This window comes from Bacillus rossius, chromosome 7, assembly GCF_032445375.1.
Source record: "Bacillus rossius redtenbacheri isolate Brsri chromosome 7, Brsri_v3, whole genome shotgun sequence".
In the NCBI taxonomy this organism is placed as follows: domain Eukaryota; kingdom Metazoa; phylum Arthropoda; class Insecta; order Phasmatodea; family Bacillidae; genus Bacillus; species Bacillus rossius.
The window spans coordinates 35,130,540-35,157,206 of NC_086335.1; the positions used below are offsets into that span (position 1 = coordinate 35,130,540).

General features: G+C 38.4%; 1 protein-coding gene across 1 annotated transcript in view; it reads right to left on the reverse strand.

Annotated features, from left to right (window-relative positions):
• The window catches only part of LOC134534530 (protein O-mannosyl-transferase TMTC1-like), a 489,863-nt gene extending 463,483 nt beyond the window's left edge, over positions 1-26,380 (reverse strand). The window contains exon 1 of the mRNA XM_063373013.1: positions 26,109-26,380. Coding sequence (XP_063229083.1) covers positions 26,109-26,380 — 272 coding nt within the window. The remainder of the gene's footprint in view (positions 1-26,108) is intronic.
• Between the last annotated feature and the right edge of the window lie 287 nt (positions 26,381-26,667).

Genomic DNA, 26,667 nt, shown 5'->3' on the forward strand with positions numbered 1-26,667 from the left:
ATTGGCGACCAAACAAATACAAAAGTTATATCGTGATATATATCACTTTAAAAAATGTAAAAATATTAAAAAACTTACTTTTTGTGTGAGACCAAGCATTCTCAAGTTACATTATTTAAAAGAAAAAAAAACATGTCGACTACCAGTTGTAAACAAACGGACGTGTACATCTTTGTATAAAAAATATCATTGGGAAAAATTGTAAGCCATCAAGGATTGCCTCGTACGCTGAAGCGCATGATCGAATTATACTTATATATATATACACACATGCATACAAACATTTATATATAAACACCTCGCGGCCACTTATTTCATTGGTTTGCTGAAATTGGTTTTATTTCTATGAAAGAATCGACTGAACTCTTTAAATATACTATAAAATAGTATGAGCGCAAAGACACAAAAGTTTATTTGATATCGTTTCCATTTTAAAAGAGCAGATTTATTCACGCGTTGTTTAAACTTTGAATTAAAGATATCCATATACTTTTTCAGGACAATAATTGTTTCCATGTTAAAATACCTGCACATTTTCCGGAAAATTTACGTTGTAGCTATATAAGGCTCACGCTTTCTTGGTCCTTTAGGTTTAATTACCTACATACTTAGAACTTACCCAACGAGTGTTCCTAAAAATGTACAGAATTATGCTCAGCAGGACCCTTAAAAATGTTTCTAAAATGTTTGTATAGTATAGAGCTTTTTATGTAAGTCATAATGGAGTTTCCAGAAAAGATAACGTTCCTTTTTTTTAGATCAGTGGATAAAGGATAATGCTGATCTCTAAGTTGGTTAGAAAAAAAACACTGTGGATGTAATGAACGTTATCAACCGATAAACATCCATAATTAGGTTAATTATAAATGAAGGAAAGCCGAGAGATAAAAAGGGATATAGAGGAATGGTTAAGAAATGCGAAAGAGTAAGTGCGGACGTATGATTTGCTTATTAAAGTGAAATTAAATATTAATTTATCAAAGAAAGGCATTTAAATTTTCATAAAACGAGTTTGCTGACTATTTGTGTAAAGAACGACTATTTAGTGACAATTCCCGCCAAAAATCACGTTTTATAAGTTGTCTGTACGGTAGAACTATTAACTCATGTTGACATTTCCGGTAACCTTTGTTTCACTGGCACGAATAACAGCCATTAAAGAGCTCAATTTCTTTACCACATTCGTGCACAGCGTGAAAAGAGGTTGTTTTGGCAAAACAAGCCAGTACACGAACTATAAGTGCTACGTTAGCTACTTCCAGCTAAAACTTTTGCATCCGCACGTGGTGTTATTAAGAGGGTTGGTCCCGTTCTAGGTACATATTTATTTTATATTTACCTCAGACACTGGTATGTTTGTGCATTCTAGAATGCTTGGTTCTTGTGAAGGGCTGTGAATTTGTGGTAAAAAGGTTACTTTATCCATTTAATAACGAGTAAATACTTATTATGAGTTATAAAAAATGTTGAAATTTACTTATTACGGAGACTGTGTCGCCCTCCCAATGTTGAAATATTTTGTAGAATGTGGTAGTAATTTAAAAACGCTGTTTTTCGGAAAAAAAATATGATTATTAAAAATACAAATTAAGCAGTTTTTAACGGAAAAACAGCTACTCTGCAAAACTATCAAGACCGTACCATTTCAAGCAGTGGCATTCTCCTTTTGTGTTTATTTACCATGGTAACATTAGCGTCACCGAACGCGAAAAAACACTGGGTACAATTAAATAACCAGGCCAGTTAATAATTTAGTTTTATTTCTTATAAGCTCGCTTACATATGTTACCTATGAGTTTTATTATTATTTTTTTAAAGTTTTTTAAAACTACAGCAAACCACATTAAATAGGATTTGGTGGCATAGAAATTCTAGGCAAAGGGATGATATTTCAACCTCAGAATTTCTTGGAAATCTAAAAGATATATCGTAACTGAAAAAAAAAAACCTGTTGTAATAGTGACTTCCACAATTACTAGGATCCATTCTAGCGCCGAGATAAGAGCGTAACACCGATTTAATTAAACTGTAACCTTATTAGTCCTCTCGTGGAAGTGACGATGCTTGCCGCGAGAGCAAGTAGATGAAACTTTTGTCGTTCTTTCGAGTGCCAAGTTGTTCTAAAGTCTTGTGTGTCTTCTTAAACATAATTACTCATGAACTTGCACGCCTCTGAACTACCAAACGAATGGAGTTTTCATCTTTATGGGGTTGCTTTTGATAGATTAAGAAATGTAAAGTAGTATTCAATGAAATAGAAGTTAATTAAAAAATAAAGATTTTATTTTTAGGAACGAGCACTTTTTTTTATAAAAACACTACAATTGAATAAATTTTAAATCGCCCCCGTTAGTTATTTTAATATCAAATTTTAATTTGGCGAAAGAAAATACTAATTAATATGTTGATTCATTTTTTGCTGATAACGTTTACAACTAGTAGCTTTACTTCATAAACATAGTTTTCACTTGTTCAATGTGTCTTAAGCAACTGTCGCACTGTTATGTTACATGTATAGCTTAATGTGTAAAGAAAATTGGCACTAGAAGGATATTAAAATTTGTATTTAATGTCAGTTTAATTGTTGCATTCAGATCTATAAATTACACGGGACATTACTAAAAGTGTTGATATACACAGTGAGCTATTTGTTTGGATTGTTTTTTTTTTTTTTTGCCATGCAATGATAAACGTTGTAAATAAATTTATAGGTTTTTTTAACATTTTTGATGCGTACCTAGTTGGTAAGTCAATGTGTAGAATCTAAAGCTAAATATTTACAGCCTCGTCCCGATGGACGAGGCTGTAAATACACTACATGAGAGTACGTCACTACTAGCTTAACATAACTACGTTAAGGCAAAATTAGGAATTGTTTGAAAAGAAACAATTACACTACTCACGATCAGTAGCCCACCCATAAGCAATGTTGGATCAGCTTCTCGTATCTTATGACTGCTTTAGAAGTAATGGATTGACTGCCTTTACGGCAAATACACCCAAGTTTCAGTGCTGTTTTCTGAACTTTCCGTACAAACATTATCAATAGGTACTTGATGGCTTATCTTACAGGGCCAAACAAAGAACGACTTACAAAGTATTTCCGACTACTTTGATTTGGTACTTAATGAAGAGAATCGTCAGAAGCAGGCACAGCGATACGTGTAACTTCAGATCTAGTCTTGGTTACTCGTAAAGCACACCCCCGGAATGCAAACAGTGGGAGAGAGGATACTCCTGGCACCATCACTTACTTCAACTTTGGTATTCTCTTGCAGTGTCTTGCCCTGTGCTCATCCCACTGTGCTTGGCCTTCCCGTCCTTCTTCGCGTTTGTGAAAAATTCAGGGCCTGCCTTTAGTGAGCACGAGCAGGCAGGCATGCATTCTCGATGGGGTCTCGTACCCCGGAGGACGGATCAATGTTTAATGACAAGCGAGCCTGTTTTCCGGGGGGGATTTACCCGGACATAACGAGCGTTCCCTTATCGATCAACCGATTTGTGCACTCGATAGCGACGTCTGGCGTTTACTGGTGTCATAAAATTTCCCTCTGATGGAGACAAATTGCTGATGTGAATGTCTTGCCTGACACCTTTGTACGTGGTGGATTACAACTTTAAATAGAGCCACCAAGGTATCGTTTTGAGCAGAAGATGTAATTTAAATTCATTAATGGACGACCTTCTAACCAATCACGTTTCGTCATCACCTATGGTACTGCAGTTATTTACACAAGAGTATAAATTACTCAGTAATGATGCCACAAAGCAGTTAAGCCTTCGCGGAACTTTTTAGGGTCACATTATCTCAGAGATAAATGTCTAGGTCAGAAAACATGACCGCATGATCACAGGCAGTTTAGAGTAATTTACGTTTCAAATAATAGTGCTTCCGATCGAACACTTCCAGGATTGAAGAAAATTGGCTGGAGGAAGCACGTATTTACGTTCAGAAGTCACGTGAATAAAATATACGTTGGTTGGCGCCATATTTTTCTTGTGGTGCAAAAGAAACTTGCTCTTTGACAGGTAATCCAGAAAAATGAAATGCTTGTTTTGTTCATTATTTACGTTACAAGTGTCCAATAAATTGCATCTAGCATGCTGTTTTTTTACATAAAAATACGACGCTGTGTAATTGTTATCAACATTGACATATTTGTTAATCAATAGGTGATTTAACAGCGTATTATCGTTTTTTCTTTTTTTTTTGTTCTTAGTCCAGGTAATTGCTTATGTAAAAATAAATCGGTTTGTTAGTAAGGAAGCATTATGAAGTCACATAGTCATGCACAAAGGCTCGAACCACGGAACCTCCAAAGCCAAAGAGGCTCATATGAACTTGTAACAGACCTTGTGCTCATAAATAATTGCCCTACCGAGGTGCTAGAATCGCCACACGAGGGTCACAAGATGGCATTCATGTCCTAGAGCACCTTTACGAACACAACACTGCTGCAATACAAAAATACCGACCTTCGGTTTCTCTTAAGAGTTAATTTTTGTTTGAGCGCTGGCGAATCGTTTGCGTGAGCGGAGGGCACTGGACGCGCACCCTTTGAAGGGCTGTGCTAACGACCCTCCATGGCACTGCGGTCTCACTGGGAGGGAGGCCCATCGCCCGCCCTGCAACAACACCGCAGCCACGCCCGCAGCGCAGACCTGGCCCCCGAGTCGCTTTTGATCACTTCACCCCTCTCCTCAGACGTGTGTCTGGCGCGCCCTTTAGCGCCCTATTAGCGAAGGGCATTATTCATGCGCCACTTTGCAGGGGGTTCCAACCCCCACCCCCCACCACCAACACATCCCTTTACCAAACAACGAATCTCTCGCGCATCGCGCCGACTCGGTGCGATTCATTCGCTCAAAGGTTTAGAATTTACTGACGTACAGGCTCAGCCAAATTACGTAGAAAATATAATTCAAGCTGCACGAGTAGCTACACGGTCCGAGCCCTGGAGTCGGAGTGAGGATTGAGGATGGGGTCACTGACCGAACGTTCTGACGTCACGGCGTTTATCGTGGATGACCTTGACCTGTCAAAATTTGTCAAAAATTTCTAAAAAAAATTGCAAAATTTTGTCAATATCCGTTAAAATGTCCAGTTTTTAGTAAAAAAAAATTTGCCAAAAAATCTCAAATTTTAAAAAAATAAAATTTTCCTTATTTCGAGGGAAAAATACCCGTTTTGAGAGAAAATTACCCGTTTTTATCCTCTTAAAAGCCAAAGGTTGAATATTCCCCAAAGAGGCTTAAATTCCCCTGCGAAAAGCCACCCTTAAGCCTCCGAGGTCATGACCTGAACCATAAGGATGTCACGGCCGCCATCTTGAATTATGACATAACCTTTGCAATCATCGTTACGTACACCATATTTAAAATCTGATTTTTTTTTATGATAGAAAATCGGGAAAAAACAAATTTTAATAAATTTGTAATAAAATCCGCACTTACGTCATGGATTCTTTGGTTCGAACCCGGTGAGGGCAAAAACAAAAATGGCAACGAATCCTTCCTCCACGGAAGTCACTGGCAGGGGCGGATCTAGAGTTTGATGTCAGGGGGTGCGAATGTAGGTTTCAAAAGTATTTAAAATGGGAGAGTCCGGGGGTCCACCCCACGGAAAAAATTATAGATTTTCGCATGCAAAATTGTGTTTTTTTATAGCAATTTTGTGCTTAAAATGGCATATACACTTTTGGTATAGTCAGTAAAAATTTTCACAGAAAATTAGTTTTGGTAAATTATAAAGTTATAAGAAACTATAATGTACGAGGCAAAACAACATTAAAAAAAAGAACACCCAAAAAAAGGAAGCACTTTTGGAAGCAAATTCGGCAAAATAAATGGGCGTGCAATACACAACTGGACACGCAACGGACACACAATGCACAGAGAGGAGACGAAGTGTACACACAATTACACACAGTGGACACGTAATGTACGCACAATTACACACACTGTACACACAATACACGAAATGAACACGAAATGTACACACAAAACGCAATAAACCCGCATTGTACACACAATTACACAAAATAGACTCGAAATGTACACACAATACACGCAATGAACACGCAATGCTTACACCTGACACGCAGTGAACACACACTACACACTGGAAACGTATTGGACACAGTACACACACTGGACATGAAATGGACACACAGTACACACACAGGATATGCAAAGGACACGCAATGGACACAAAACACACACGGGCCCATTTATTTCTCTCGACGGCCCTGCCGAGGCCTGAAACAATTTCGACGCGTCGACACATTTGAAGAGCCCTGCCGGCAATGCGCGGGGTCCGGTCCAACCTCAGTGAGCTGGTTCGCCGGAGGCACGTAACTCTCCGGGCTCCGTGCTCTGTGCTCTGTGCTCTGTGCTCCTTCCTGGCTCCGTGCTCCGTGCTCCGCGCTGGCACAGTCGAGCACATGGCGAGCGCCAGGCGTCTCTCGACTGGAGCTTTGGAAAGAGGGGCGGCGGGAAGTATGGGCGCCGCAAAATACAATGACGTCGTAGGCGCCGCTATCCCTCGAAGGGAGGGAAAAGGCAGAAATGAGACCGCTAGATGCGTCGCCAACTCCTCCCCCCTCCCTTTTTTTCCACTCCGTCTATTTAACTTACTGCCGCTTCGGCCAACCCGACAACTATTTGCGCGAGTCCGTCTCTCCCTCTACCTTTCCTCCCTCCACCCCATTTTTGTATTACGTCACTTCGCGTGAATCTGCTGATACCAACCATTCAGTTAACACCGCTCAATATGTGCGAACACAACTGCAGTATTTGGAAAATACAAAAGTAACGGTACGCTTTACGATGTGAACTTTTTTTTTTACAAATTAAAATTTGAATTTAAATTTAAGTTTCGTTCAAATAAATTAGTAATAGTTTTTTTTTAAAAAAACTTTTATATTTAACTACGTTTTAAATACTTACTTAAACTTTGTAAATCGATAAATTCTTCGCTGGCACATATATCCCTATCAAAAATATCGCATGCAAGGATAGTGTGACAAATAACAGTAAGTACAGCGAATTTTTTTGTGTTGTGTTTATCTAAGATTTTTTTCACCAATTGACGAACACAGAGCTTTTAAATCAAACATTATTATATCTCCGTTTTAATTATTATAATAATAGAAATATATTACTGCGTCTAGCGTACATGCTTGTAGCGTAAACTTTAAATCGTGTTCGAAAAGACAAATTTTTCTTTGCGAAAAGGGGTTAATTATTTATGGAAACTGAGGTAGAGTATACATAAACCACTGACAGCCATCCTCAATTTATAAAGGCGATTTTAACAATTAAAAATCTGTTACATAAATAGTGTTTGTGCAAAATACGAAAAACATATTATTTAAAATAAAGTAAGTTCTATATCTGGAATAGTGTTTCAGGCTGTGTGAGATAGCACGCTGTTTTATTAACAAGTATGGTCTGATTGATAAAAACATCCCTCTTGCTATTACTGGCTAAGACGTTATGGTTCTACTTAACGACGCAAGCAGAGGATTTAAAAAACAATGACACGACTCCTGGAAGTAAGCAATATTTCGTACACGCAGATGCGAATGAAGTATAATTCCGGCGGGGAATCGCACACCAGCTGATGGTCGCCAGGAATAAACTCACATCACAGAAAAAACGATATTCTCGTAGCTCGTTTGTTCGATGTTCATAAATTCCACATAATTCATCAACTTCGCTTTGAAAGGTTGCGTATTCTCAGGCAACCCCGCCTGATTCATGTCGGGGCATTCCTTCTCAGTGGAACCTCGATATACGAGATGTGGTAAAAAAATAATACGGTGAATGAATTTTTTAAACAGCAACTGCTGAAGCTACATTTATTTGAAGTTACAAGCCCGCTGGCCTGATTCGTTGAGATAGTCAGTGTCAAGTTTCAACAAGTTGTGACTTGTCAGTCGGCTTCCAGAGTCGGAAGAGTTAGTTCGTGTTTACCGTGTCTGTCACGCATCAGGGATACAGACCCAGACATTTTGCGTATACGACTGGCCTCGGAGTAGAATTGAAAGTCATGGGTGTGCCCAACTCATTGGTTGAGATATTAGCGAGAACATTTTTATCCTTGTTAATTGGCACTTCATGATTCGCTTACCTCTTTTCTAGTTGGATATCGTTGGCTCACGGTCGTAGAAGGGCGTGCCCAAATAACTGCGGTTGAATCATGAACACAGAGCGAGTGTGTGAAGGTTTGCATTCTCGACGAATGCGCGGAATTTCCGTTTTTCTAATAATGGATTTCGATCAACGCGTTAACATTAAGTTTTTGTTTGCGAAACGGAGACTAGATAAATGGGTAAAATGTCTTTTTCCTTCATCACGACAACGCGCCGTGCCACAACTCGGATCTGATCCGTGAGCTCTTTTTAGCCGAACAAATCCACATCCAGAAATGCTTCCAATCATGGAATCAACATTAGTGTACACCGCTAGCCACGGAGAGTAGTTTGAAGGAGATTAGTTCAAATTTACGTAAGCTTACTACTTTGTTTGAAGTAAAATTATTCACCGTAATTTTTGATCACACCTCGTACTAGATCCACTGTTGCATAATTCACACATGATCCGAGCGAACACCAACTGCCGTCATGTGTTTCAGCTGTGGCTGTCAGGACGAGCCAACCGAGTACTGATTAGGTTCCATCTGATTACAACATATCATGTTTCTATGCAATAACATTATGCCAACAACTATCATTTCAATGAATTCAGGCAGGAGGTGTTAAATGTTATCTTGTCAGGTTAGTAACTACTAGACTTCTATAAGACACCATCCCCCGATTTTCGTTTGAATTTGAAATATTTTCCGTATTTTTCACAGAAAAACCATTTCTAAAAATTAACAATATAGTTGAATATTTCACGTAGGGTATGGGATATAATTGCACAGAAGTGGCTGGGGATAATTACTTATAATGGAACCCGTGAGATAAATTGTTTGGATATGTCAAAAAAAAACAAGTCTCTTTCATCGGTATTTTATTCTTTATTTCAGCTGTTAACCATGGTAAATAAGTCTGACATATACACAGTATAAACCGTCAAGTTTAAAATCTCTCGGTGGTTATATGCTCACATGCAAGCAATAAGCGGTAAAATTTATAATTGGGGCCATGCATGTTTTCGCAAAAAGAAATTTCAGACCAATTGTTCTTTAAAACTTTGAATCAATTTCTGTGTTTTAAGGTTGGCTAGGTTTATTTCAGGTATATTACTACTGTTAGCTCACCAGTCATGCGGAAGTAAACGCGTCTTAAATGGCCCGGCCGAACAGGCCAATGACAAGTAGAGACCGGAAAAATTCGCGTTTTCAAATACCTCTAGGATAGACTCCACAGTCCTTTGCATACTCTGGCTAACGTCACATGCTCATTGGCTGCCGACTATTGAGACGTCTCAACTTGGTAGCCTGTGATTCGGTAATTTTATATTTGAGGGTTTCTCATTGACCAGGAGTATTCCCTGTAAACTACGTGCCAATAACGGAATTTGTTTAGAGTATACATATTTGGATTTTATGCTATTGTTAAATTTATCAGCGAATTTTCCCGGTCTGTAATGACTCGAGCCCGGAAAAGTTCCCTGATTTGTTTCATGAAAGGCAAATACTTCAAATAGTTATAGGTATATCCGTGTTTTTTCTGCTATTGGCTAACAACTCGTATGGAGGACTCTGGGCCAATAAGAAACATCGAATCACAGGCTACTACGTTGGGACTTCTCACACGACAGCAGCCAATACGTGTGTGACATCTTCCCGAGTATACGTAGGACTGAGTACTCCATCTTGGAAGTCACTGAATTTTTCCAGTCCGTAGCAATGACTAGGGTCATGCATAGAGTCCCGGAAATTTCGCGGATTCCTCTGGCCTCAGGATAGAATTCAAAGTTATAGGTGTGCTCGACCCATGTTTACTTTCCCATTGGTTGATTTCTTAGCGAGAACATTTTTATCCTTGTTATTTGGCACTACCTGATTCGCTTACTTCTTTCCTAGTTGGGCATCGTTGGCTCACGGTCGTAGAGGGGCGTGTCCAGGTAACTGCGGTCCAATCATGAACACAGTGCGACAGTGTGGAGGTTTGCATTCTAGCTTGCGACTAAATGAATCCGCGAAATTTCCGTGGCTCTAGTCATGCACAATTCGCGAAAAGATTCCGAGACTAGTTATAAGTTAAAACACTGTAGCATCGTCTACGTTTGCATGATTGGGTGAGTTTCTTTCAGACACATGTCGATTCTAACAGCACCAATCACAGTAATTTAGCGCGGAAGCAAATGCGTCCTGAACGGCTCGGTCAAGCAAGACAACGACTTCTGTCTCACGCAGACGGCCGCCAATCACAAGGAAGAAACCGCTGGTGCGGGCATACCTTGTTGCAGTCTAATAGGCGTTCAGAGTTTTTCGCGAAAATTGCCTGCCCCCAGCAATGACTTTTCTTACCGACGGCCACCGATTACAAGGAAACAGTCGCTAGCGTAGGCCTACCTCATTTCAGTCTATGAGCTATCAGTAGGGACAGGAAAAATTCGCCGGGTTCAATGACCTACAGGATGAACTCCATAGTTCTACGTACACTCGGTCAAATGTCACCCACTCATTGGCTGCTGTCTTGTGAGACGTTCCAACGCAGCAGCCTGTGATTCGATAAAGCTTTGGTTGTGTGTTTCTCATTGGCCCAGAGTCGTCCAGGTGAGTTGTGAGTCAACAGCAGAGGCAGCACTGAGGTATAACTATTTGTATTTTAGCCTATCGCGAAATGAATTCGCGAATTTTTCCGGTCTCTAGCTATCAGATTGTTTTTTTGTTTTTCCGCGAAAAATACGTGTCCCTATATAATGTTAAAAATGTTTTATTTAAACATGAAGTTTGGTTTTTACTATCTTCAACACTCCCGTTTGACAGTTACGAATTTGCAAGCGCGATCAGGCCTCTCACAGAGAGGGGGGGGGGGGGGGGCTTTAAATTCCAGCGGAGCTTACCCCCCCCTCCCTTCCCATGGCGTCCTGGGAACAACGCGGGCAGCCTCACGTATCGACCACGCCACGCGCTATGGGGTCACCGCGTGACCTTTCGCACGGTAGCTGCCGGCTGCACCACATTAGCTACCGCCTCCTCTTATCTGGGCCGTCAACCATATTTTTTTACATCCCCCTCAGTTTCCCTCCCCAGCTGCTAAAAGCCACATATATTTTTATATTTATATATATATTTATTTGTATATACATATATACATTTATATTACTGTTCCCCCAGTAACGTAACGTTTGAGTTTGCAATTGCCAATTAGTCGCTTGGTTCCCAGGCTTTGACCACAAAGTTGCGTTGCTGCTGTTTGCATTTTCCTCTTATGTTCCGCATTTTTTTTTCATACCTCATTTCTCACTCTTTTTTTGTTGTTATTAAAGTAGAAACGTGATAACAGGGACTTCAAGGTACTCCCCCATTCATTTTCTTAGCCTACTAATGCAATAAATAACCCTTATTTATAATTAAGTTTTAACTCCCCGCAGAGAACGTAACATTTGTTTCAAATGAACTTTAATATCGTCAACGTTCGCTTCTTTCCCATTAGTGCAAATTTTAGTATTACTCCATTTTACATCCAAACGTCATGCTGCAACGGACGTCTTCGCCTATAAATGAATACAAGAAAATGTAATGCGCTATGTTGTTACAAAGAACCATACATAATTTGTGACTTTGACTTACGCACTTTTCATGATTCACAAAAAAAAAAAGTTTTAATTTTACAAGAATATGTGAGTTATCAATAAGCGTTTGTTAAAGTTTCTAACTCACACAGTTTTGGAACGAACTTTGCATTTGGTATGTCATTCTGCTATAAACGAGCACTATACTCATTGTAAGTAAAAAATAATAATACTTTCTCTCAAAAATATATTTTTAACCATTTAGCATTTTTATCGCGTGATAAGCCAGTTTATTAGAAAAAAATATGCTCTTTAACACGATTATATTTACAGTAGTATGGCAATAATTCCAAATAAATAAAAAGTAGTAAAAATAATATTTGCATTAATAAATCATTTGAAATAATGATTTTTTATTTACAAATGCAATACATAAATAAATTAAAAGATACTATATCAAATAAACAATGAAACTAACATTTCACATTTAATATCTGGTTACTATCAGAAATAAAGCTAAATACTTTAGCAGGTAAAATAAAATAAAAATATATGCAAAGGTGCAGTAATGTAATAGGAATAACTTGATTCGCCATAGTAGAAACCCTAAGTATAAAGTCAGTTGTAAAATTTTATTTCTTATAAATGGGTCCTATCCTACATAACTGGGGAAACATTGGTAAGAATATACCATAGCAAAAAGTTATAATTACTCATTCTTTTTTTTTTGCAATATTTAAACGAATAAAATCTTCTTTGCGTGAAAACGATTTTTTTTCATATACTTTTGAAAATTCTATTAAGTTTTTATACGAATAGACAATTTAATTTTTTTGTTATCAATTTTTTGTTTTGTATTATCGAGTGCTTTGATTTAACATCCATATTTACGACGTAATTAATTTTTTTGGCAATTTCAATGGCAATTTTCCTTCAAAGAAAACGGTCAAAGAACAATTGTTTATTTTTTATAACGCTATTTTTTATTGTCGCTTTTAGTGTTTCACTTTTCCGAATGGCGATAAGAAGAATAATTAAAGTATTCTATAATATACTGGGATTCCTTTTTGAATACAATTTTATGTGATAACTCAAAAAATTATATATTTTTAATTCTGTACTAATAATTCAAACTAAATTTTAATTTTATGACACAGAAAATTTTTGTAATACGATTATATACTTACTAGGAATTGTCATATCACTACATATTTTAATTATTTAAACTTAAAAAAAATCAATCTTTGTTTTATCTTTACATTTAGAGTTTGACTTCTTAAATCTTTTTGAGACTAAAGGTTTTTTAAAATTAGGTTTAAAAAATAAGTTCGCATTCTAAGAGACCATAATTAATATAATTTTTTTAAGTACATTAGTGTAGTTATGGTATATATTTGGTCCTGGAATGAAATAAAGCTAAGATCACTTTTCACTTGTGATTATTAACCATCATCTATACTAATATTATAAAGCTGAAAAGTTTGTTTGTTTGTTTGAACGCGCTAATCTCAGGAACCACTGGTTCGATTTGAAAAATTATTTCAGTGTTGGATAGTACATTTATCGAGGAAGGCTATAGTCTATATTATATTATCAATAACATTAGAGATCCTTACTAAAAGTCCAATTTAGAATCAAATGCGTTGGAGGGGGTTAGATACAACATGCAGTACACGTATGAAGAGTGTGTTGACAATGCCGCAGGCGCTAGAAGTTTATTTCCTATTGCCTATTAACATTGTTGCCACTCACTAGATGCCTTATCATTCTTAATTTTCCCATACAAGTAAAAACACCCGTGTGGTATTAACAACGAAGCAATCAGTACCCTCATAAGAGTTCAATTAGTATTTAAATACTTTTTATCACTTTAAATCGCAAACCTAAACTATTGTTTTTTCTTCTCTCTGTGTTTAATTTGTTTTTTATTGCTCTTTTTTTCAAGTATATATATTTTACAGACTTGAAACTTCACAGTAATGTTCCTTATGTTACACAGGATGACATTTTCCGAAAATTAGATACCATGGGTGGTTAAAACCAGGCAACAGTGGGTACTTTGTCTGCATGAGAACAGGATTTTTCATTGTTCATGCCTTCTACGTCTCTATGGCAACGGGCATCGCGCGGCAGTGGCGTACCCACAAGGAGGGGCATGTATAATGAGCGGCGCAAGAGTGATCTGCCTGTAGACTGCCGTAGCGAAGTACGGGTACATCAGTTGTATGTTGCGTGCACTAGTCGGGAAACCATCGGCGCTATTCATTTTCTCTCCGGTACATTATACAGCATTGTAATAAATTTTCACTGAATTTTTTTTTATTTACCATTACTGTAATAAATGGGAGATGTGGCTTAATTTTTTTCCATCAGTATAGCCATGCGAAGCCGGGTCGGGCAGCTAGTGTTAAAATATACATAAAATTTGATAGCGCTGAAACTTAGGAAGTCAAAATTTTCAACGTACCTGCACGTGCACGCTGCATTTTTGAAGCAAGGTTTTTCAGAGCATGAGTTACACTGAATAATTTCATAGTTGAATATCTTTAAATGTTTAAAACCAACATTATGAAATAATGTAAATATTTTTTATTCCTGTCTGTAAATTTTCACACATATACACTTCAAACTATTAATGGGATATATGCACAGGATGTTTACTAAAGCAAGTTTTCGTTATATAGGTTTATATGGTTAAAGCGATAGTTCCTCCAAATTTATAGTGGGTTTTCAAAACATTGAGTACCGAGTAAGTACTCGTATGATTTCAGCTATGTTGTAGCATTAGTTCTTACAAACCCCCCCCCCCCTTTTTAAATTAAAATCTATTGTAATTTGTTTTTACCAACGTGGCAATTAAAAAAATGCACAAGTTTAATTGACTTTGACATATTCGATACGTATTTAGACAATACAAATTTACACATACGACCTATCCTAAACTCGAAGCTGATACCCGTCGCACGAAAAGCTTGGTTGTATACAACATGACTTCCAAGAGAGTACGCAGAATTTATTTTTGGGTTGGAGGGGAGAGAGAGAGATAAACTTGACTCACTGTTTGCTTTCCCATTATTAACTTAAGTTAATGGGAATGATATATTTTAATATATTATTGAAGGTTAGCGCTACGGAGGTCGACTTCTGAGGACCTTTTAAACATGTTAAGATAAGGTGAATTTTAATTCGTAACCTTCACAGTGAGATTACTGTAATCTATTATTATTGTTTTCTTTTCCAGATTAATCAAAACAAAGTATACATCATTTGAAAAGTGAATATATATATATATATAAATTAATCCAGTTTTCAATTTTTTTCAAATATAGTCCACACTGTAAAAAATGTTATTTTATTAATTAAAGACAGTTGTAACCGTAACATATCTTCTGTCTAAATCAAAACAAATAAGTGAACATGACTTTATACGTGATGTTTAGTTCGTAGCTTCATAAACCACCACTTAAAAACCTACACTATAAACAGAACTCCTTAGTTTATACTACTGGAAATAAATCAACTAAAGTAGTTTAGAAAAAATTACCAAATACCTAACACGGTTTTATAAAAATCTAAAGAGTTGCCAATGTAAAGTATAACATTTAGCACGCGTTATCTCATGTGCAATTTAATGGCGAAAAAGATGATTAGGAATTGTTTTCATCCCATTTTAAAAACAAAAACCAAATTTCTTGAGTTTGAAGTTTATTTTATCCATATAATTGCTAACATTTAACGTAAAATTCAAGATTTCGTCAAAAGTTTAATAAATAGGCAAATTAAATTTATAATTGTTAAGAAAATCACAGGTCTTAAACCTCGCCAAACAAAAGATTTAATCAAATAATGCAAATGTATCACTTTTATTGAGTAATTTTAATTAAAAATTGTAAAAGTTACCCAAGAAAATAACATTTAGAAACATTAATTTTAATAGAAATATAACACTATTTAAAATTTCTTTGCTCATAAAATCTTTTTTATGTATTATTAACGTTTTTTAAATAGATTTAGTATTACGGTCTCTTTCTTAGAAATTACAGGTAATGTCACCTTATTGCACAACATTTTACCCTTTAGTGTATTAACAAATTAATTACTTTTTATTAATATTTATTATATAAGGCACAATAAACCCATGTGGAACAACGTTTCTGTGTACGATACATAAAAAAAGTCTCAGTACCAATGAAAAAACATTTCAATATACCATCCATAAAAGCGAGATATACTAGGCGTAAAATGTATAAATTAGAAACAACACAAAACGAAAAATAAAATTAAAAAAATATTAATACACAAAACCACACAAAAGTGATAAAAAGCAACGTAAAAAACCTTTGGTTTAAACTTTTTAAGTTACTGATGTGCGAAACTTCTCTGTAGTTGAATTTTATAACATAATAACGTTAAAAAAATTAGCTTTAGTATGTATTTAATGTGATTTGTTTTGTTTTCATCACTCTTGAATATAAATATTTATTAAAATGACCTAACTCGTAATTCAATAAGTTTTTTATAAAAATGTATACCAAAGTGCCATATCTTTTAGAGCCAAAATAAAAGAATGATGATGGAAACAGATAAAATAATAATATTCTTATTAAAGTCTAATTTACGACGTATCACAAAAACTTTAAAAAATATTAAAATTACAAAAAAAACTATCATAAACTATATTTTAAAATCTGTGAGTGGAATGTAAAAGCACGACAAATGTCATTGCTGCTATGTTGGATTAAATATATGTTTGTTTGGTCAACTTACGCAAACAATTTGCAAGCCGATAGTATTTCGTAGTAGTAGCGTGGCGAGCATTTGCGCTCACGAACGTCCTAGCTAAACTTGGCGCAACCCTGCGTCGACATTCCATCGAGATTGTGCGACCCGCGGGAAATAGCACAACTGTTACCGCGTTGCGCGCGGAACGTTGTCGCGGGTCATTAGTCGCGCCTCGCTCGCGTGCGCCACGTTTACCCGCGTTCGGAATTACTTTAGGACCCTCCCTCGGCGTCTGCGCAATGTTAGGTCAAGGACTCGATCTGAATTGTTTCAGACCTCTTGCCTCAGCGTCCTCCAAGAGTAATCCTGAATTGTTTTCAGACCTATTGCCTCAGCGTTGTTGCAGTGTTAGGTCAAAGACAAATCCTAAATTGTTTTTAGACCTCTTGCCTCAGCGTCGTGGTGAGGTTATGTCCAAGACTAATCCTGAAGGGTTAGTTTTATTTTTCGAGTCAAACTTAATTTGTGCACTCAAAGTTGGGCAAATCTGAAGTGGTTTCATTTCGACAGTTCGACCACATTCAGTTTTTGTCAGCTGTGGGTTAGTTTGAATGTTAGTTTTTGTCTTACGTATGAAAGTATTTATCCACGTGTATATATATATATATATATATATATATATATATATAGACTGTTTTATTATATAGCAGTGGAATGTGATTTAAAGTAACAATTAACACTTCTTTTTTAATCGTTATCTCTGATGTTTATGCAGTTTCAAGTCAAAAATAATACTTTTAAGCTATTACTTGACGAATCCACCATCCGGATAATCGAATTTATTCACTCTTTGAGTTTATAACTTGCAAATAGTTCCCAACTATAAAAAATACATTTAATATAACTTCTACAATTATTTAAATTCAAAATTATATTATCTGGTAGGACATTGATTTTCAAAACATTGAAAGGTAATCTTCTATCGTATACTCATTCGAACACTGGTGTATGTAACCTACAAACTCAATTATTTAGAATTTTAAAAAATATAGTTATCGTAACCACTAGAGACCTAGGCGTCTTAGAATGTACACTGAAATGTGATTGTTTATAGTGAAATAATATTTAAGTTTTAAAGTCAAAAATAAATTTATATGGGCTGTAGGGAAAAAAATGTCTATCATCTTGCAGCTTACGTACATTGGCTGGCTTTATAGGCCACCAATTTTATGCATTGTTTTATCACAAATCCGCTACAAAAAACATTTTAAAAAATCGTGCTCATTTACATGGTTTTGAGTTTTGATCTTAATTTAACTGATACTTTTTTTTTGATAAGCGCCATTTGATGAAATGTTCTATCAATAGGAAAACTTAAAATAAACAACATTTAAGTGGTAAAGTAGAGTGCAGGCCACTTCCATCTTAACTAAAACGCCATGTACCGATTAAGACACAAGTAAAAAAAGCTACTCTATTCTTTAAATACACACACACATATATATAATTTCAACATATCTCACGTCTGCAGATCAGACAAGTCTACTTCACACAAAAACGTTTTTCCCTTTTGCCTTTTTTTTTGTAATAATGGTTGATTTGTTTAACAGGATCGAGTGAATGAAAATATTACGGTAATCGAAAATGTAAATTTAAGTGTGATGCTGAAACCACAATAGCGCGACAGACGTAATTAAAACACGATGCGACAACAAAGTATCGTGTTTTTGGAAACATGAGGTTGTTTTTACCACGCGACAAACAGTAACAAACATTTAGATATGAAATGTTTATTGCCAATACATCCGCAATAAATATATACGATAGCCATTTATGCTTACAAGTTTGTTTTAATTATTCCTGTTTGAGAATAGTAGGCTATGATAGGTATATCCTAATTTAATATTTATCCGGAAGAAATAATATATGTATAGGTTCGAGATTATTGTGTGTTGAATTTCACTTTGTGGTTAAATGAGTACAATAGTTGTTAGATGTATACGTAGAGACCGGAAAAAATCGCGAATTCATTTCGCGATAGGCTAAAATACAAATAGTTATACCTCAGTGCTGCCTCTGCTATTGACTCACAACTCACCTGGACGACTCTGGGCCAGTGAGAAACACACAACCAAAGCTTTATCGAATCACAGGCTGCTGCGTTGGAACGTCACGCAATGAGTGGGTGACATTTGACCGAGTGTACGTAGAACTATGGAGTTCATCCTGTAGGTCATTGAACCCGCGAATTTTTCCTGTCCCTATGTATACGTTATCAACATTGAACGTGTTTTAAATTGACGCTAGGTACAAATATTATATAAAATTATATATTTTTTTTATCATTGGAAAACTTTTCGAAAATAAATATTTTTACAGGCGGTGAGGTAAGTTTACAAATCGATGACTCATCAAAGCGTAACGAAAAGCGCAATGCTCAAGAGTGTGGTCCTCGAGGAGGTGGAGAAAGAGAGAGAGTGTGGGTTATAACGAATAAAGTTGCTTAGCTTCTGGGTTGTAACCGCGTCCAAAGCGAATATATTACAGACGTTTCGGTCGCTGTTGCAGTCGCCATCATCAGGTTATAGTTACCTACTGAGGTTACTTCAGGGGGGTGACAGTAAATATGACAAACTGAATCCTTAAAAATTGGATCATACCATGTTTCGCCAACATCGGAAAAAAAAAATACAAATTTTGATCTCTTTAGTTTATTACATATCCAGTTGTTATAATTACATATTATATTGTATTGTCTCGTGGTAATAATGGGATTTGAAAGTAAAGGTATATATTTTTAAAATGTCACTGAAAACTAGATGCTGCGTGGCATATTGCCGAAAACGAAAATTAGAGCACGTTAGCCTGTCGTTCTCCATATTACCTGCTACTGTTTTTGAATTTGAAAATTAAAAATAAATATTGGAATGGAAAATAAATATAATAAACAGAAATAAAATTAATTACTTAACGATCATCAGTTTCAATCTGGCTGTATAATTTGAACTTTACTAGTGCCGAAAAATATTACATAAGTATCTACACTTGTAACTCTAATTGGAAAATGAAATGGTGGTTGTGCGGTTAAAGGCGTGGTGTTTCAGATCTTTCGATCGCGGGATCGAATCCACCTGGAACCAAAGTTTTTTTTCTGTTGCGGAATTTTTTTTCTATTGTGGAAATATTTTAACGTGCTATTATAAGGACTAACATAAATCAATTTTACAATATCAATAGCCTTTATCGAAAAAATATAAAATATGGCAACTACAAATGTGCCAACTATCGCGCGCTAAACCTTTCTCAGGTTGTATCTGGCTGTAATTTTTTCGTTGTCAAGTTGCAAAGAAATGGTATGATCGCAAGGGTTTTGTTTACAAATTTAAGCAAACGATCATTACTATGGGAGTGGCGCCTCTCCCTTTACTTACTCTATGGGTTACTTCAAGTTCTCCTGCCTTTTAACTATCTCGCCTGAGAGGGGAGTGTTTCCCGATTGGCTGCAGCTGTGGGCCAATCACAGCCTTCCTTTCGTCTGTTTAGCCTGTTGGTTTGGCCAATCAGAGCTGGGCTTCTGTGATTGGCTGGGGGCGGGCGGGGGGGGGGGGGTGTTTGTTGGCAAATCAGTGCCTCTTCTCTTCTGATTGGCTGGGCTGTTTGGCCACGACATTTGGGGTTTATCTACACAATCAATGGAATATATGTGACAGGAACTGCAAAAAAAAAAAAAGTGAGGCCAAGTTTTTGCATTGTATAGAATCTTGGAAAAATCAAATACATTACGTTTATTCCACAGCTTCTGCAAATTTTTCATTAAAACTTTTATATGAACTTCCTCAAAACACAAGTTGTGCGGTACCTTGCGGGACCGGCATATACACCCTGGGGAGAGGGTGGGACGTCATTGGGGTGGCCACTTCAGCGTATTTCAGTGGCTTCGGAGAAGGGCTATGTCGAGAGGTTGAAGAAACCCATCCCACTATCGGCACCACCACCACCAACATTATCACCACCTCTAACCCATTCAGCAACCAACAGAATGTCACTGGCTAAGCCCCTCCAGTAAGCACTGATGATGCCTATCAGAACCTATCACATCTCTGGGACTCCTCAGAAAACCTTGAGAGCCCGTGATCCGGCCGAGGTCCCATCCAGCCTTTACTAGCTTTCCAGGCCAGTACCGGAGCCGTAACGCTGCTCACGCATCCACCCGTATCAGAGCAGGGATTACCGAGGGCTGGCTCTTAAGGGGCCCACCTCGTCAGGGGTGTATGTGTGTTAGTGAGGCGGGATGATAAGCGCGACGCTCGCTGGTGCTTCCAGCGCGGTATAGCCTCTAAGCGCAAGTCTCTGAACTGGCGCGCATTCGTCTCGTCGTCACAGGATAACTGTGAAATTTGAGCGGCGACCGTAACATTATATGGCGGAGAAATGAAGATAAAGGTGTTATGCAAGCCCCTTAAGAACTTTCAAGAATCTGTACTGATTGTTTTATGCCTAAAAATTACTCTGAAAACACGCGTTTTAGGCATTTTAACGCTTCTAAAAATACAGTTTAAAAACTTAATACGAAATTAAAAGTACTTTTCGGTCCTCAGCGAACTCTTAAATGCTATTCGTAAATAGGCCCCACTCGGATATCTTGAATAGTTTTGAAATCGCGTTGTTTTTCCTGAAGCTCTGCACACCGTATGCGTGCCCAGGTAGGCGGGCCCCTTAAGCGTAGAGCGACCAGCTACCAGTGCGAGTCCATCTCGTGACGACCTGGGCTCCGTAAGGAAAACCTCAGCGGGAGGGGCAGTCCCAGTGTCGATTGGCCGTCCCGCACTACTGCCTAGACTTTGCACGACATTGGTAGTGTCCCCGGCATGCTGGCCCGTGAGCTTGCGGGGTGACTGAACACAGTCCGGACCGCAAGGATCACCTCGGCAACTGGAGACACGCAGCACCGGCCTCGTCTCCGGCATCACGGAGCTTACAGCTTTTTTACGACCCGGTCACGATCTTCTCCGAATCAGAAGCCCCACCAATTACTCCTTTTGGATCGTCACAGTGATCCATGGCTAGGGGCATGGAGATTTCGCGAAAAGATTTCGGGACTAGATGAAAGTTAAAACACTGTAACATCGTCTGTGTTTCGTGATTGGGAGAGTTTCTCCCAGGTACATATCGATTGTAACAACACCAATCGCAGTGATTCAGTGCGGAAGTCAACGCGTCCTGAGTGGCTCGGCCAAATAAGGCAACGACTTCTCTCGCACACGGCCGCCAATCACAAGGAAGAAACCACAGGTGCGGGTATACCTTGTTGCAGTCTAATTAGTGTTCAGATCTTTTCGCGAAAAATGCCTGCCTCTATCCATGGCATTTGGCCCCTTTTATATCAACAAGCGATATGAAAGTTGCGTTGCTCGGGTTGCTATTTCCTGCAGCTTGCACCGGTATAGCTGGGATCACGAAAGACGAGTGGATCGCGGATGGATTGCTGTGTGTGGGTCCCCGCTCCATCAAACTGGGAAGTGACAGGGAGGCGATATCACATCGTCGTCGGATTTCTCTCGAGCTGCCCCATGTGTCCGTCGCATCGAACCTGCGATGAACGCGTGGTATTGCGTTCGGGCTGCGCACTCGACGCACGTGGCGTGTGTCGAAAGCTCTGATGTGTCGGAAAGGTATCGCCTCGCCTCGCAAGGCATCCGTTATTGTTAAACTAGCTCAGTACATATTCCACCCTCTGTCAGGGCTTCTGATACAAATATATTCGGCAAAATTCATGTACCAACTGAGATGGCTGAAGTCTGTGTGAGTGTTGAAATGGCTTATTCAGGTATTTTATAACTAATTCACTTAAAATGTTTTTTTTGTGGTGGGTCACAGAATTTATTTACAGTGAAGACCCAAGCAAATATTTTGTGGTGTGATAAAAAAAACATATGTTTACGCTGTCTTCTAAAGTGTTTATTAAGGAACTGCTAAGGGGTTTGTCAAAACTACGAACCCATTGCGTTGAAAATATAAAATATTAGTAGGGGTTTCTTGTTGACAAAATATTTTGTTGTGGCCATGAAATTGTACTATTTTCAGAGCATCCAAAAAAACAAAATATTCAGATTATTTTCAGGATTGTGATATAATAGCTACGTTAAGTAAACATTGTTGTCGCATTCAATAAAAACTATAGGATAATCACATGGTCGCACAGAGTAAAGGCAGCAAGCCTTTGAGCTCCCTTATCCCTTTGCTCTTTGGCCTCAAACTCTCTAAACAGCTTTAGCGTGTGCGATGTAGAATGCAGCACTGAATTTCCTGTCGGTCGAGTAAATTATTCCTAGGTCGCCGGAGCAGTTTATAGACCGGGAGGGTGGCCGATGAGAAGGGGAAGGAAGGGTGTATATATGTGAACCGCAATGCAATCAGCCAGTATTTAACTGTTCACGTGGCTCGCGCTGCTGCACATCACTGTAAACAAAATGAACTATTAAGAAAATCGTGCCTTAAATATATTTCAAACGCTCAGATTGATTAGTTCGGTAACGAGTTATATAAAACTGATTTTACATCCAAACTATCACTATGGCATTACTTAGCCAACCCCCCCCCCCCCCACCCTTTTGGTTAAACATAATCACATGGAGAAAACTGTTTAAGTCCATAAAGACTATTTTTGTCTAATAAATTGCTTTTATATTTGCGCCTCTTGAAAATAATAACGCAAGTGTTATTTTGTATACATTGATGAACAATTAACCAGCTACTAAAATTCACACGTGGAAGAGGCAGAAGTAATAATTTCGCCTCGTTACAATATAACTAATTTCAAGAACAATCCGAAAGAACAGTTGGGACAGCCTTATATAATTAGTCTGACGGTACTGCGTGCGGCAAGGCGAAAGGTTAAAAGAGAACCTTGTATCAGTTAATTTTTTTGACAATAATCTTTCATGGGTTCTCAGTATCTCAGCAAGCAATGGCTTGCTCGGCACAAGCGTGATGATGACATACTGTACACCCAAAGAATTTGATTCTAAATTAACTTTTGTAAACACCTTTCATACTTTAGCCTAAAAAACGTGCAGCCTTTATACAAAACATGCAAAATGAAATTAAACATTAAAAAAACCAATTAAGAACATAGAATCTATAATTATTTTAATCAATTCACTAATACTTTGGGAAGTTTTCTAACTTACTTGTACTGTAAGATAAATATTTGCAATCGTGTATAGAACAAGTATAAGGATTGTTACACTCGGGCTTTAAAATATTATATGTATGAGGTTTTGTCTGTATGTTTTTCATAGTGATGCACTTAATGACAAATTAATAGTATGTGATTAATTAGGATCAATAATGAAACAAAGTTGATAACATCACTGATTGTATCCACATTATTTTGGAAGTCTCCGTTCGTAACAGTGCGACGCAGAATCCCGAACTCATGAGCTCTGTAGCACCACATTCTTAGAGATTTGGACGTTCAAAATTAAAGCTCAGCCCAAAAATGGCCTCAGTAATGAGTGAAGAAAGATCTAGGCACCTCAACACAATAAGTTATCGGGACAGAAACAAGGATGCCGTAAGTGGGCGTGGAGTATTTAAGGACTCTCCTCCCCTTCCCATTCAGGGCATACATACGTACAAGGCAGATTTTCAGATGAAACCGCGTGATTTGGAAAGTGGCATCTGTTTACGAAAAAAAATTAACGTTTGTTTTAAAAATAATTTTTGGACCGGAAACGCTCGGTACATATTCTTGAAAGCACCCAGGGACCTTGAATTACAACTTTATCTTCGTTTCTCAACCATATAGTTAACTAAAGTTGTGGTTACCGCTCACATCTCATAGTTGTTCTATGCATGACCAGAAGACTGCGCGCCAGTCCACAGCCTTGCGCTTAGAGGCGATACCACGCTAGAAACACCAGCGAGCGTCGCACTTATCACCCCGCTTCACTGACACAGATAACCCCTGACTAGGCGGGCCCCTTAATTCAAGCTGTGTGGGACCCCTACATTTTTTAAATCCATTGCACTTTAATATCGTTGGAAAGAATGTGTTCAATTTGAACTCACGCGCCTTGAGTGGTTACGTGAATAGTGAGTGCCAAAGTTTAAGTATAAAGCAAGATAAGTGTGAAAATTCCCGTTCTTGCCAAGATGAAGAGCTTTGAAAAAAATAATTTACAAACATCAAATCTGCTGTACGGAAGCATCCCGCGTAGTGTAAGAATTTTCTCTTTTCGTGCGAAACTTGTATCTTCTGGTTTTAGCTAACGATTAGGAGCATAGTATTATGTCCATCACAATGAATAATAATAATAAGAAATTTAAAGTAATGTTTCCTTCAAACAATGCCAAAAAAACTCAACCTGCATTTGAAAAAAATCATAAGCCTGATTAATATTTTTACACAAAATATTTGTGAGTTAAAATTTTTACAATATAGATTATAATATTTTAAAGTAGAAATTCTTAATATTTTACTTCATCGTGCTCAAAATAAACCAACATTTCTTCGCCGTTAGATATATGACAGTAATGCAAACGTTTTGGGAATAGATTTGCTCATAAGCAGTTTTACTACCACCAGTTCATAAAAAGTAAGTATATTAAAGTTTCAAAATTTGTGTTAATTCTAAATTTGGCCAAGAATCTGAAATTAAAAAAAAATATATTCTCTATCAACTTAATAATAACTATTATTAGCGTCTTAATATCGAGCAGTCGTCCAAATATTCAGATATTTTTATTAGATACAGATTGCTTGGTTTTTAACTCGAATTTAAAGTTACCTTTTTAACTGTAATAAAAGAAGTCAGAACACTGTGTAACAGTGTTTCACAATGACATATGTTTTGGAAACCACCACGATATTCGAGAGAATACTAAAGCACTCCCCAGATGACTAATGGTTTCTGAGACGTAATCTCCGTGGAGTCGACACTGGAAACACCTTTGAAATTTGGCAGCTCGAGTTTCACGTCCCTGCGCGCCAAAGTCACCGCCTGCACCGTGGAGGAATTAGACTATGACGACGGGGAAGAGGGTTGTAGTAAGGGGATATTAAGATTCTAAAAGCTTTTTTTTTAATCATAGTATGCAGAAAAAAAATTCTACATTAAAAAATTACTTTTTTGATTACTATTTGCATTCCTTGTCAACAAAAATTAATAAAAACAGGAAACGTAAATCCACAGCTTTTCACACAACTAACGTCTGCACGGTAAAAGTTCCATATCACGTGCCCAGATTTAATCCCTTAATCCTGATGGCATGATCCTTTAGACAATTGATCCTGTGGTACATGATGCTTGCAGTTTTATTTTAGTACTCCAAAAGATCTTGGACATTATCGAAACTTGGTGATAAACAACGAATTATGATAGTAGTTGAACACAAACAAAAAATTCCACAAGACTTGACATAGCTTGTTTGTTTGGTGAGATTTTTTTTATATTGTCCAGGATCTTTCGACGTAGTTAATTAAAACAGCAAGCATCATGTATCACAGGATTAGTGTTTACCACAGGATTAGTGTTTACAGGATCGTGCCATTAGGCACTTTCTCTGAGAACGTCGACAAGAGGGTGAAACGCCAGAAGTACAGCGACTCGTGGCGCGTCATGTGAACACGCAGCAGCTCTGCAGCGCGGGCGTCGACCGCGTCTAGCTGGCCTAGTGCAGAGGCTCACCTGAAGGTGAGCGTGGTCAGCGGGCGGTAGGACTTGTGGCTGGCCGGGTCCCACATCGGCGTGCCCCAGAAGTCGTCGCGGAAGACGTCGGCGAGCGGCGCGGCCGCCACGGCGTCCCGGTTGCGTGCCACCGCGGGCAGGTCGTCGTGCACGAACTCGCCGTGCAGGCTGTTGAGGTAGCAGGCGAGCGCCGCCGCGCCCACGGCCCCGTACACGGCGAGGCCCGGGGGCGGCCGCGGGGCAGGGGCCCGGCGTCGAGCCGCCGCCGTCATGGCCCGCCTCTCAGCTCCGGGACGCGCTCATGGAGCCCCCGCGCACCGAACCCTCTCTGTATATCCTCCCGCGCGCGCGCACCCGCGCACGAACCACCGGCGACCCGACGCGTCGCGCCACTGACCCGCGCCTCCGCGCCGGCCGGGGCTTATACCCCTCCAGTGGTGGCGCATGCGCGCCAGGGACCGGCCTGCTCCCGCCGCCGCGGCGCCCCTGGCGGCCGGGGGCAGAACCTCGCGGCCGAGCAGCGAAGGCTTTCGGTTGGCTTCTTTTCGCCATTCACAGT